This window comes from Ictalurus furcatus, chromosome 8 (assembly GCF_023375685.1).
Source record: "Ictalurus furcatus strain D&B chromosome 8, Billie_1.0, whole genome shotgun sequence".
Taxonomy (NCBI): Eukaryota; Metazoa; Chordata; class Actinopteri; order Siluriformes; family Ictaluridae; genus Ictalurus; species Ictalurus furcatus.
This window is the reverse complement of record NC_071262.1, coordinates 15,621,488-15,635,855: the sequence shown is the minus strand read 5'-3', so window position 1 is coordinate 15,635,855 and position 14,368 is coordinate 15,621,488. Positions and strand designations below refer to the sequence as shown.

Here is a 14,368-nt window from a genome sequence, read left to right as displayed (position 1 = left end):
ACTGCACCTCTGTGGATGTCTGGTTCTGTAAGCGCTGCCCAAGACCGAGCTCTCATTTTCTGCCAAAGGCAAGGTCCTCTCAGTGTACATCCACTGAGCCACTTTGCTTCTCATTAGAGATAGCAATACCACTTTTTTGTTATTTTTTTGAGCCAATTCCTCCAAGTAATACTGATATTAAGTACTGGTGAAACTTTAGATTTTTTTTTTAAACCAATATTGTGATATTGATGACAGATAATAAACCATATGTATCAACATTTAGTTTCACTGAAGTTTTGCTAACAAACCACCAATAAACCAGTGGAGCCTTATTAAAAACTATTGCTTAATTCCACATTTACAAAACATCCTCAGTATTTAACCAAGAAAATACTGAATTTCAAATAAATTGTCAAAATTTTGGATTTCTCTAAATAGCTCGTAGATGTAAACGAGTGTGTGAATGTGTGCATGCGGTTGTTGCCCTATAACACTATCACCTGACAATATCCATGATACTTAAAAAGTAAAAAAGTGTACCATTATATAAAAGTGATATTGAAAAATATTTCAATATTATAATTCAGCAAAGTCTCACTACAATCAAGATTTCAGCGGGTTGAGGCGGCCGAATATGGATCAGATTCCGATGCGAGAATCAGGAGTGGGGAAGAAATTCTTGATAATGAAGCATTTATTTACAGTCTTAAATATACATCTGAGGTATGCAGCTGTGATATTGTATGGTCTACAGAAGGAAATAAAGAGAATATATATAAGATAAATAAGATAAATTTTTATCTGACATGTATGTCTCGTTATACTAATTACACTCAAATCAGTAAACATGGTACAAGAAATATATTCAAAATAAATATCATAATAATAATAATAATTATATAATATTATATATATATATATATATATATATATATATATATATATATATATATATATATATATATTCAATATTACTATAGTACAAGTGCAAATACATACACTAAGTAAACAATAAAATAAATACCGAGGATAGTGCATGCTAACTACGTAGTCAGGGGAAGAGAACAATATTTGGATGGATTATATTATGGTGTGGCTGAGATGGAGCTGAGCATAGCTGTGTTGTTTATTCGGAACAGCATATGATTAAAAAAACAAAAAAAACAATCCCTTGCCGCTAAACTATGCACTATCCCAGTAGAAGCACTAGGGAAACTGTAATAGGGCAGGGTTCCCAGTACTACATTCCCAGTAACCTATTTCCCACCACGCCTGCATGATAAGTAGAACAAAGACTACAATGTATTCACTAATATATACGTTTTTTTTAGAATCAATATCTTTATGCGTAGATCGATTCCCAAAGAGAAATGTCAGGACCAGTATAGATCAATATTTAGGATTGATGCGCCCATCTGTAGTTCCAGTGCAAACCCACATTCAGTCACGCACAGTAACATGCTACACGAAAACAGAACAATCTGTTCCAACCATCATCCACCAGTGATCTTCAGCATTCAGACAGACCTACATGGCATCAATCATATTGCTCTTGTTTTTAATTACAGGCCACAAAACAAGCCAGATGATTTGTCAGGCATTGCAGAAAGTTCAGTGCTATGCTTAGTGCAATCGTATGTGAGCTGAAATGCAATGCAAGCTTAAAGTATAAGAAAAAGAGATTATATAAATATACTGTTCTTGATGCATCTAAAAAATCGTCCTCAGGAGGCCGGTAGTTATTTTGTTTCTAGGCACTTAACTTATCTATATTTGTACTGCTTTTACAAATGTATATACAGAAGATATAGCCATACTTGGTTAGTCCACCAAAAAACCTGTGCACTGAAGTTCCTATAGACTACACTGTAGGAATTAGGGCTCAAGAACACACACACATACACACATACATAGGCATACAGGCCTATCTCCAGTTGGTCGAGTGTGGTTCACATAATATAAATAAACATTTATAAATCTGATTTAAGGGCATATTGAATTTCAAAAGACTTCCCCTACTCCACAAAATGCACATCAGGGGCACTAATATGAGCCATATTGTAGACATATTATAGCGCACAGGCACTGAGGAGACATGATATACACTAACCAAATTTCTCTCTCTCTCTCTCTCTCATTCTCAAAGCACATTCCTCTGCAATTTCTCTCCCCTTATACATCTATATTCTACATCAGCCAGGCCAAGAATGGATCTGCCTTTCTCAAATGCACCAGAACGACGTCTCAGCAATGTAGATTTTAACATAACATGAGCTACTCAGGAAAAGACTCGGGAATGGAAACTTGGATGTGGGCCTATCCATCATTTTTGGTTATGAAGAAAGAGTCATGGTGCATTTTGTGTAATCTGTACATGTAAAACCTTAGGTTTTGTAGCCCTAACGGGGTGTTTGAAGGGTACATTGAAGATATCATGTTACAAAAACGAATGGTTTAGGGTGTTATGAAATCATTTCTCACTTTAAACCCAGGTTTTGGGAGGTACGGTGGTTTAATGGTTAGCATATTTTCCTCGCACCTCTGGGGTTGGAGATTCAATTCCCACCTCTGCCCTGGGTGTGCAGAGTTTGTTCTTCTCATGCTTCAGGGGTTTCCTTCAGGTACTCTGGTTTCCTACCCCAGTCCAAAGATATGTGCTGTAGACTGATCGGCATCTCTAAACTGTCCGTAATGTCTGAATGGGTGTGTGAGCGTGTGTGTGATTATGCCCTGCGATGGTTGGCACCCATTCCAGGGTGCCCCCCACCTTGTGCCCTGCTTCCCATGGGGGTGTGACCATGTGTAGGATAAGTGCACCAGAAAATAGATGGATGGAAACCATCTTAACTCCTTAAATTCTCACTGTGTGATTCAGTTATTTAAAATAAATGATATTGTTCAGTAAATATTATAAATGATGTGTTGTAGTTCAACTATTAGGATGGGGAACATAGTTCTGTGAGTTTAATGTGTTAAGCCAATCAGTCCTGGGTTGTTTTTTTTATTTTTTCCCCATGATTTAAATTTCGCTGTGAGAAACCGTGAGTTTTAAACACTGTTATTTGCCATTCCTGTCCTGTCCATTAATTTTATTAATCTCAACAGCTCAGAGTGATGAATCTAAAAGCTTTATCTTTCCTGCCTCCTTTTCTAAACTGCCCTCTGTGCTAATCCAGCCATCCTTCTCTCTGTCACTACGCTACACTATATGTTCAGCAACCCAGGGAGTTAAGCAAGAATTGCCGCTACTGAGTCCTAAAGTCAATTTGACAAGGTGGAGGTCAGAGATAAAGCTGCCCCCCATTGGCTATTGTTCTCATTCGTATTGTTCTAGAAGGGATAAAGTGACAAGCTGAATGGCAGGTGCTCTGCTCGAACAGTGGGTTCCCCCTGAGGCTCAACACCCACATGAGGTTATTAAAGCAGCAGGCTAAATGTAAGCCATTGCGAGCCTGCATGCAGCATGACTTTAGATCTCACCCAGCAGTTACAGTATATAAAAATGGAAGCACTGGAAATGTGCACTGCATCATGAATTGAGCTGTGGTAAGAAGGTGATTCATCCGCAAGATCCCTTAAACCCTTCAAGTCATGGCAGAAGAATGTTTATAAAAACACAAAAGCGGCTTCATGTCCCTCTACCTATACAATCCGCAATTCACAATGCGTTTCCCGCCGCAATCTCCTGTTATTTCCCCTAAAGCCTATGAGTCTAGTCCGCAAGAAGCAGATAGGTATGCTCCATTTCCTCTGCAAAGCTTCGGAGCGCTGTTTGGAATCCTAATTGAGTTGCTCTTCTTGAGTTCGGACTGTGAGTGGTTTTCATCTGGAACTTCCAGACTCTGGCAAGATGCGACCGAACCGCAGGTCAAAAGTACAATAATTTCTGTTTAGTGTACCTTCATATTCTTTAAAACAGTTTAGTCAACTCAAGTAGTTCAAGTATAACAGCTTTGCTAATATTCTAAACATTCTCTGGTGATATCATTCAGCCTAAAATAAACATGAGCCTACATTATTTTTTTTTAAAAAGGGGGGAAAAAATGCAAATGAGGCCCCCAACATCACATGTAAGAGTAACCGATAAGGATTAAGATTAACACGTTTGCTGCTGTAATTGTTCACAGTAGGATGCCGTCTACTAGGGATGAAACCGAACATGAATACGTTATACTGATATAATGTACTGATAATGTGTTTTAAATGAATAAAAATAAAGATATGAATAAGAAATGCCTTATTCGTGTTCCACCCACAGCCCCCAACCCCCTGAAAAACCCTCACATTGAGACTCGTGTTATATATATATATATATATATATATATATATATATATATATATATATTGCGACTTGGATCCCACAGGACGAAAACATGGTTTTTACTTTCATACAGAGTTTGGAAAGGGCGAATATGAAACTCACAGACAGGGTTGCCAGGTTTCAGCAAAATAGATCCCACCCCAACTACAACTCAAAAACTGTACAAAAAAAACTAGCTCAAAAAGTTCTAGGAGAGACAAGGGAGACAAATTCCTCTTCTTTTTCTTAGTCTTTGCATAGGAAACAAGTTAACAGTGGTGTGCATACATATAACCAGTACACTCCATGTGACTGCATATCTCTGTTGGGGTCCCACAAAGATAATGATTTCATTCATTTTAAACAGATTACCTTGTACTTTCATTGTGAATGTTTTTCATCATTCTTAAATGAACATTCTCTGTTGTTGTTATTAAAAGAAAATCCTGGAAAATCATACAGGCATTAGAATGAAATGCCACTTAAAGGAGGCCATTTTGACTAGCAGCAGCACTGCATCACAGCTTCTTAGAAGATTCTGATAGTGTGTTCCTAGCGTATGGCCTTCCAGTCTAGACTGTTTCCACTTCTGAGTATGATACAGACACGAAAATTAGGAACAATAAACAAATGCAGATACAGATAGAGGCAATGCGTAATACCCCTACTGTCTACCTTCAATTAATCAGTCACATCTCATTGGGTTTTTCAAACTCTCAGTGAGGCAGAACAGCAGCGGCTTATATTAGATATGGAGGAGACATATGGAGGTGCCGCTGTGAGCTTGTGCTGCTGTGTTTTAATATGATTCTTATCAACTCTTTGTATACTGCACAGTAGAACACCTACAGCTAAGCTCTCCTGCATTCGCGGCACACTATTTGTCTTAGGCCTTGTTGCAGTAGATGGCATCCTGCTAGGACATTGTTTGTTTGTACTCGTCAAAGATAAAATAGAGTGGTTTATTACCCCACCATAGACGGAATAAAAAGATCGGCCCCCTTGTCTTTCATCTGCCAGCAGAAGACCGTCATGTGGTTACCACACGTCTTCACTGGGCATAAGTTCTTAAGAAGGACGCTACAATAACTACGGCTGTTCTGCACAGCATCACTGCTGTCTACACCATCGGTGCCAACATTTGGTTTGAGTTTTGAATCTAGCAGCACTCCAAAAATTCAGCATCGCCATTAACCATTTTTGCTTGGTACCTTCACAGTGGTCTAAAATAAAAACTAATCAGTGTTCGATGAAATCTAACTTCATTAGCTCATGGTGTAGGATCGGACATCTTTACTCCCAAGTTGCTGAAATGTTCATCGCAAACCCAATCTGAAAAGTAGTTGATGACCATTCAGAGCATTTCTGAGAAAAGTCATGACGCCGAAACCCTTTTAAATCCTCACTGTGAGAAATCATATCACATTCCAAAGAGAAAAAGCATCTACATCATCAAAACATTTAGCAGATTCTGCAAAAGAATGAATGTGCCAGTAAAAGATTAGACTTCTTATTGTATCTGGCTGGGGTCTGTCTCAGGGAGGCTTTTGTTTAGTAAATATTATCATTCCCATATCATGTAGCTGCATTCCTGGCTAAACGAAGCTCTCATCACATTAAGCAGAACAGACAAAAATGAATTGTTTCATATTTCCTTTGTGTCTGTTTACTCTCAAGATCGTTTATTTCCAAATACCCTGGCAGACGATAGCTTAGACGGCCAAACGTTTGCTCCAGCACAGTCTACAAATTCTTCTACAAATCCAGCAGAAACAAGCGGTTGAGGGGTGACAAGGCATTTCCGAGGCTTCTCGGCTAAAGGCTTAAATGACAGCTAGGCCTCACAGGACCCATCCATAACCCGTCACCCTGAGAGCGGCCAAAAACAAACCGAGAACAAAGAAAAAAATACCAATAGGAACAAATAAAACGAGTGTGGCATATGTCTGTGGACGTCATCGCAAGGGGGAACAGCCGAAACAAAATAAACTCGGAGTGTTCTGACCATATTTAAGAACGGCGGCCCTGCCAGATCTCCACAGCTTCTGTTTATTCAGCAGGAGGCTTGTTTAAAACCAAGCAAGCTCCTGGTTCAATGGATGACTCATGTAAATCTCATCAAAGCTGAAAGGGTCAGCTCCTGGATCTGACGAGGACAATACCGCTCCGGATTCAAACCAGTCGGGCGTGGCAGCATCCTGATGGATTACTAAGAGATTCCAGCTTGATCCTTTTGTTTAACAGGTTGCTAGATGCAAACCATTGTGTTGGGGGCTCTGATTTAGCTTCTGTTACTGTGAGAAATACAAACCATGTCAAGATGTATCCAATTGTGTGAAGTCTAAATAAACATATCGCGTCCAGCTAGGCTGAAAATGACATGGAACGATTTGGAGTCTGGGTTTTGACGTGTTGCTTTGGTGACAAAGGTCCCATAACAAAAGCAGGCCCTCGTTAACCTGAGATGGCCGCAAAGCATGTATACGATCAAACCCAGTCTTGGATTCAAGCGTGACACACACTTGGAGGACTGTATACACACTTGGAGAGACCTCAGTGTCCCTCCTTTTCACCGGGACCCTATCAAGGACATTAATGACTTCGACTTGTGGTTCTCCAGCCAAGTCTTTCGCTAAAAGCATACAATCCTTACTGCCAGTCCTGGCTAAGACATTTGGTTCCTGATGTTTCCCAGAAGTCCATGCCCGCAAGATGCCTGGCAGGCTGCACTAGAGATGTTCACCCGTGCGCAGATTTCACACATGCTGCTCTTGTGTTGTGCTGGGGTCAGGAGGATACTGAAGACCACAAACCCATCTCCTGACCAAGAGACTGTTAGTTCAAACCTCAGCACAACAAATATACACACATGCTTCTCATGCCTCTCAGATGCATCTACTCCTGACCAAAACTTTGCAATTTGTCTCGATTTGATTCAGGGTTCCACAATACAATTTTTTATATACTCTTAGTATCTTGATGGGCATTTGTATTTAATTTTTTATTATTTATTTTTATAATATTTTGCCAGTAGTGCTAATATTATTTTCTCCCCATTGTTAAAACATATTCTGATATTTATCCATAGTGAAAAATCATGGACTCAATATATTTAGTGCTCATCTTACATCAGAGATGCTTGGTATGGTTCATCAATAAGAATCATTTTCTATTGTGATACGTTATGAACCAGACAAATTCAGTAGTCCATGAGCCCAGGACAAGCAGAAAACATTCCTGACTTTTGCTAAAAAACATTTTCATTTGGTATGTAGCTATATTTAAACTCAGTGTGCTTCACTGTGGTAGGATACACCTCAAGACTGTTACGAACAACAGGGTGAGCTCTGTGATTCCTGACGACAGACCGATTTTTACTAGGCAGAATTAATTAGTGTGTAGATGACCTGTTTATCAGGAATATGAAGAAATGTACACTGCAAATTTGTCATACTCCTGAGAGAAAATAAAGATGCTAGCCACACTGAACTAATATACAGTCACCGATCACTTTATTAGGAACACCTGTACACCTGCTCATTTTTGCACTTATCTGATCAGCCAATCATGTGGCAGCAGTGCAATGCATAAAATCATACAGGTACAGGTCAAGAGCTTCAGTTAATTTTCATATCAAACGTCAGAATGGGGAAAAAGTGTGATCTCTGTGACTTTAACCGTGGAATGGTTATTGGTGCCAGATGGGCGGGTTTGAGTATTTCAGAAACTGTTGATTTTCTTGGATTTTCACACACAACAGTCTCTAGAGCAGGGGTGTCCAATCTTATCTGGAAAGGGCCGGTGTGGGTTCAGGTTTTCATTCCAACCAAGCAGAAGCCACACCTGATTCCCCCTGTTTAATCAGTTGATCTTGGCTTTCAGTAGACTCAGGTGTGGCTCCTGCTTGGTTGGAATGCAAACCTGCACCCACACCGGCCCTTTCTGGATAAGATTGGACACCCCTGCTCTAGAGTTTAGACAGGATTGTGTAAAAAAAAACAAAAGAACATCCTGTCAGTGGAGGGTCTCCAGGATGAAACACCTTGTTGATGAGAGAGATTAGAGGAGAATGACCAGAATATTTTGAGCTGACAGGAAGTATATAGTAACTCAAATAATCACTCTTTACAACCGTGGTGAGCAGAAAATCATCTCAGAACACACAACACATCAAACCTTTGGGTGGATGGACTACAACAGCAGAAGACCACATCAGGTTCCTCTCCTTCAGCCAAGAACAGGAATCTGAGGCTATCATGGGAACAGACTCACCCAAACTAGACAGTTAAATACTGGAAAAAGTCCACGTGATATTTTTTCAATTGTCCAGTTTGGGTGAGTCTGTGCCCATGATAGCCTCAGATTCCTGTTTTTGGCTCACAGGAGTGGAACCTGATGTGGTCTTCTATTGTTTTAGTCCATACACCTCAAGGTTCGATGTTTTGTGCACGCTGAGATGCTTTTCTCAGCTCGAACCTCGGATCTGGCCATTTTCCTCCGATCTCTCTTACCAGCAAGGTGTTTTCATCCACAAAACGTCCGCTCACTCAATGTTTTGTGCTTTTCACACTATTCTATGTAAACTTGTGTATGAAAATCCCAGGAGATCAGCAGTTTCTGAAATACTCAAGCCCGCCCATCTGGCACCAACATCCATGCCACGGTTAAAGTCACAGAGATCATATTTTTTCTTTGTTCTGATGTTTGATGTGAAGCTTTTGACCTGTATCTGCACTGCACTGCTGCAACATGATTGGCTGATTACATAACTGCATGAATGTGCAGGTGTACAGATGTTCCTAACAAAGTGGATGGTGAGTGTATGTAATATAAGTACAGAACACCACATCTCATAGCTGAAACCTTGGCCAATGACTTGCTGAGTTTTTCATCGAGGATGCAAACACATTAGTCTACATTAGAAACTTAGAAGGGGATTATAATCACATAGTCATTTGTTAATTGTAGTCGGTATTAATACACTTAACTAGCTAGCTTGCCATATGTTATTAATTACTTAGGTTTCAGAGCAAGCAAAATATGTGACTATGCAGCACATTAGAGCCTCCACTTGACTAACTAATGAATTTATGTTTTGTTTAGCCCTGTGATCTTTAAAGGGAGAAAGATTCTTTCCTAAAATGACTAGACATCTGAAACATTGAGCATACAGATGCACGTTTTAGGCTGGGTGAACATCTGAGGCCATTCGAGAACCTGCATGTTGCTCCAGAAAGAGAGGATGCCATTCCCACTCCTTCTTCTTTGCTGAAATACACTGAGGCATGCAGGGGGTGTAAGGGGACAGAGAATGGCATTTGGCTCGTTCTTTCTATCTCTCTCATTTCAGTGTGGACTTCTGATGAGAGCCAGCAGCGTGCTGCGCCAGCCACAATGTGCCACATTGTGCTCCTGAAGTGCGAAGAGCGAGAGCGGACTGGCCAGTGTGAAAACTCTGTCAGTCAGCCCGGGTGTGTATGCGACTGCACACATGTTCGAGTGAGAGTGAGCTTGCACATGTGTGTGAGAGAATAACAGTGTGTGTGTACGTGTGTGTGACGGACAGAACACCAATCACTGAGTGAAGACTCATAAATGCTATCAACAAAAGGTAACGTTTAGAGGAAAAATCTATTAACTCTCCACTATACGTGTTCATGAGACAGATGTGTGCTCATTACACTTCCATCAACACTGCAGGCCGTTACAGGACCGGTGGCAGTGTGTAAACCACCCCCGAGAGAGATGCAGCCAGCACCTGGACTTTAAGTGGTCGTGAAACCATATTTTATGGAACGACTTTAAGTCAAGGCCTCTGTGAGTTCTGAACTTTTCAGGTTGATCAACTAGTTTCTTAATCCTGCAATCTACAAAACAGCATTAACACTGCCTCACAGTCAAATTTGGAAATACTCAGCGAAGTATGAAGGTGCTTTACCGAGACCCATCCTGACCATGTAAACAAATAAACACCCCACTGTGTGAATAAATGGGGCTCGCCTAAATTTATGTTCCTTCACGTGGACATTCCTAACAAAACCCCTGAGGGTTTGACAGGTTACAAGGGTCAAAAGACCCTCCAGTCAAAGTTTGTATGTTTTTCTTGTCACGCTACAGTCAGAGAAAACTTTTAATTTGATCAATTAAATTAAATTAAATTAAATTTATAAAACATGCTTGCTCATACGGCTGGGCAATGTCATGATATAATATTGCTATTGTGGTCAATTATATCAATTATATCTTGTATATATACATATATACATAGACATATACATATATATACATATATATATATATATATATATATATATATATATATATATATATATACTGTATAAATGCAATACACTTTTCTGAGATGTCGTAGCTAGAGAGAGAGAGCAATATCTTTATAACTTCTTTTTTATCTTGCTTAAGGATATTTGACGTTGTACAGAATCTTTAAATTGTAAAACATTCTACTTTCATTACAGAGTTTTAGTGCAAAATAATCCATTTTCGTAATAGAAAAATGTAATAAAACTTATCACTGGACATAAATGCTGGCAGTTTGATAGCAAACCTATGTATTGTGGCACATACTGTGTCTTATAGAAATGACTTAAAAATAAAGGTTCCAGTTAAAACCAAAAAAGGGTTTTTCAGCCTGATGCCATCGGAGAACCCTTTTAAGTTGTGCAAAGCCTTTAACTCTCAAGTTATTCAGATTTACTGGTGCTTTAAAGAACCTATACTATTTACTCATGCTTGAAAGAACCCAGAAATGGTTCTTCACAGCAGTGCCACAAGGAACCATGTTATTACAAGTTCTCTAAAAAACCCTTTAAACCTCTTTACTGCTTTAAGAAACCAAAGTAAGGTTCTTAAGAGTGATGTCACTCTTAAGAACTCTATAGGGTTCAGGTTCTTTAACCTGTTAAGGGATGATACCTTGAAGAACCAATACTCTGCTCTGAAGAAGCCATAATGAAACATAAAGAAATTCTTTAAGCTCCAAAGAACCATATAGCTCAACTCAAGAACCATATACAATGAAAACTGGTTCTTGACAAGAAGAAGGTTCTTTGCAAAGCCTATGGTGCTGTAAAGAACCATTGAAGTACCTTTATTTTTAAGAGTGAAGTATTGTAGAATGTCTTGTAGAAATGTCACCTCCTACTCCTTATGCTGGTTAACTTCATGATGCCTTGCATGTCTATCAGTAAATAGCACTGTGACTAAGGTATTATTATTATTATTATTATTATTATTATTATTATTATTATTATAAGCAGTATAACCTTATAAGCGATAAGAGGGAAGGTCAAGCATGAGACCCTGTTTACTGCCCTAAACTGATCCATTATTCTCCACTTTAGAGACACACACACACACGATCCACACTTCATTTAATCGCTTGGTACATTTTTTTTGCTGTTACATTCAGCAATAGTCAGTGGTCTGCTTTTTAAACGCTATAAAATACAAAAGAGCACAAAATTCATGGACAAAGCATTTCTCCGACAGTGAAAGCTAACAAAACGACAACATTTAAGGTTTACACATCTAACTGTTCACCAATGAATTGCCTTCTCCTAAGAGCACTGTGAACTTGTGCATATTTCTTTCACAACAGCTTCAGCAAATGCCAAAGCAAACCATTTTACACTCAACATCTGACCACTCAAAAACGTCCTAAAACGTCATGCCGTGTTTGAAATGCTTGAACGACCGTAATATATTTCACACATTCCAACACATCATCATGAAGCGTCTAGCTCATAGGCTGTATTTGAGGAAAAGGCAAAAAGAACCGCATTGTAAATATTATTCGAGATTATATTCATGAGCGGTTTAATGAAGGTGGTGTTTTTTTCCCCGGTACACAGCCAAAACTACATTGTTAGCATAACTCTGAATTAATCCAGTGTTCATACAGTGTTCATGTGTATCCAGCTGCACAATATGTCATTTCGATACTCGTTGCAGTTTTGGCTTTTGTTGCACTAACATTGCGACGGCTGTGAATTATACAAAAGGCAAATCACACACCCACATGCACACAAACACGTCTATCGCAATCTCATAAATGTATTCATCTCCTTCTCCGTGTTTACAGATGTTTTAAACTCTGATTCGATTACGATATTATTTTAAATAAATGAAAATGAGGGTCGCAGTGCTGATCTATCACTCGTCCTTCTCTAATCAGTGCAACAGGTCACGCAGTTTCAGTTTATATATATATATATATATACATATATATATATATATATATATATATATATATATATATATATATATATATATATATATATAGGATTCATAAGGAGAACCCAACTTCTACCCTACACATCTAAACACAAAACCTATTTATTATTTTTATCTTACTTTCCATGATAGAGGCTAACTAATGACTAACACACCATCAGTGTACCAAAACACCAATACTATCTAATTACTTACTAGTTAATTACTACTTACTAACAGTTCACATTAGGTACACTTTATCTCACAGATACACAATAGCAGCAGTTCACAAACGAACTGTGTTCATTCCTGATCAATTCATTAAATGATTGCACATCCAGTTGCATTTAATCACATCAGCTTTGTCCCTTAATTAAGTTAGACCAGCCAGTGATTTAGATGTGTTTTAGTTCGTTTACTATAATCCCAGGTTGTTAAAAACAAAATAATAAACTAACATGCATGAAATGAGTCCAACATAAATTCTGCTGAGGTTTTCGAACAAAACCAGTCTATTGTCTATACAGGCTGGTTTGCAGTGAATGTGACAGTTTGACTGTACCTGATATCCCTGTGATATTACGTGTAGGATTCAGCGCATGTTTCAATATATAGCAATACAGTTCTAGTGAAGTGTGTTGTGTATATATAATGCATTAACAGACTACTGTATATGGACACTAAGGATACTTATAATAGTGTGGGTTGTTTGATCATCTACCTTGATGTAAGTTAACACGCAAATGTAAGGCATAGAGAGACTGCTATAAGACAGATACAGGTACGCGCATGCTCTAAAGCCCGCATTCCCAAGGCGGTGATGTGCATCCATTGCGCTACTCACAGACGCTCGGTGTTTCTCGGGATGCCCCTCGGTACAGTCTTGAAGCCCTGCGCCTGGCAGTCCACGTGTGAGCCCGAGCAGCTGCACTTATGCGGACACGCGCGCGCCGCGACCAGGCACAGCAAGCCGCACAGCAGAGCCAATAAGGAGCCGCGCTGGAGCACCGGGAGCTTCTCGCGCGCAGCCGGTGCCATCGTACCCGCAACAGAGGCTCGCGGCAAACTCGGAAACGCGAGACAGAAGGGGGGTGGGGTGGGGGGTTTAAAAAAACAAACAAACAAACTAACAAAAAATATCCGGTGCTTGTTCCAAAGTCGGGCACAATCCAAAATAATAATAATAATAATAAAAGTACAAGTGATGAATCTAATTCAATTCTAATTAATTCTCCAGGTTGGAAAACTCCTCCAGACGCGCGCGCGCGTGGATTCACTCAACAAAAGTTAAACTTCCATTCATCCGCATCTCTAGCGCTGAAAAGACCAAGGTGCGCATCCGAAATCCGACATGAACATCACTAGACACTAACGTGCATAATATTCCTCCTTATTGTGCGTGTGTGTGTGTGTGTGTGTGTGTGTGTGTGTGGGCAAATTCAAACAGAAGCGTCTTAATTAGTCTCCTCTGTATAGAGAAAAACTTCCAGTTGAGTTGATCCGAGCGGCAAATCCTCAGTCGTCGAAGTTCAGAAGACAGACAGGCAAACGAGGAGAAACTTCTTAGGTGCGCGGGTAAAGTTTGCGCGTTCACTCAGAGACTTGTGTGCACGCGCGGACACACACACACACACACCCAGCCCCCAAAAGCTGCGCTCCACACTCCTACTGGCTCTCCGGTGTGATGTCGATAGAGGATGTTTGGGGTCTGAAAACGTTTCACTCGAATACCAGCTTCCTGTAAACTGTCTGTGTTTAAACGGGACATGCGTTTTACAAGTTTATAACCAAAAATTGACCTCACATGGAAATGCAAGACAGGTGATCATGAGTAAAACTAGAAAGAGGAATAGA

At 39.6% G+C, this 14,368-nt stretch overlaps 1 protein-coding gene across 1 annotated transcript in view; it reads right to left on the bottom strand.

Moving 5' to 3' along the window:
- slit3 (slit homolog 3 (Drosophila)) overlaps positions 1-14,104 on the bottom strand; it is a 180,093-nt gene extending 165,989 nt beyond the window's left edge. The window contains exon 1 of the mRNA XM_053631039.1: positions 13,359-14,104. Coding sequence (XP_053487014.1) covers positions 13,359-13,552 — 194 coding nt within the window. The 5' untranslated portion in view covers positions 13,553-14,104. The remainder of the gene's footprint in view (positions 1-13,358) is intronic.
- Between the last annotated feature and the right edge of the window lie 264 nt (positions 14,105-14,368).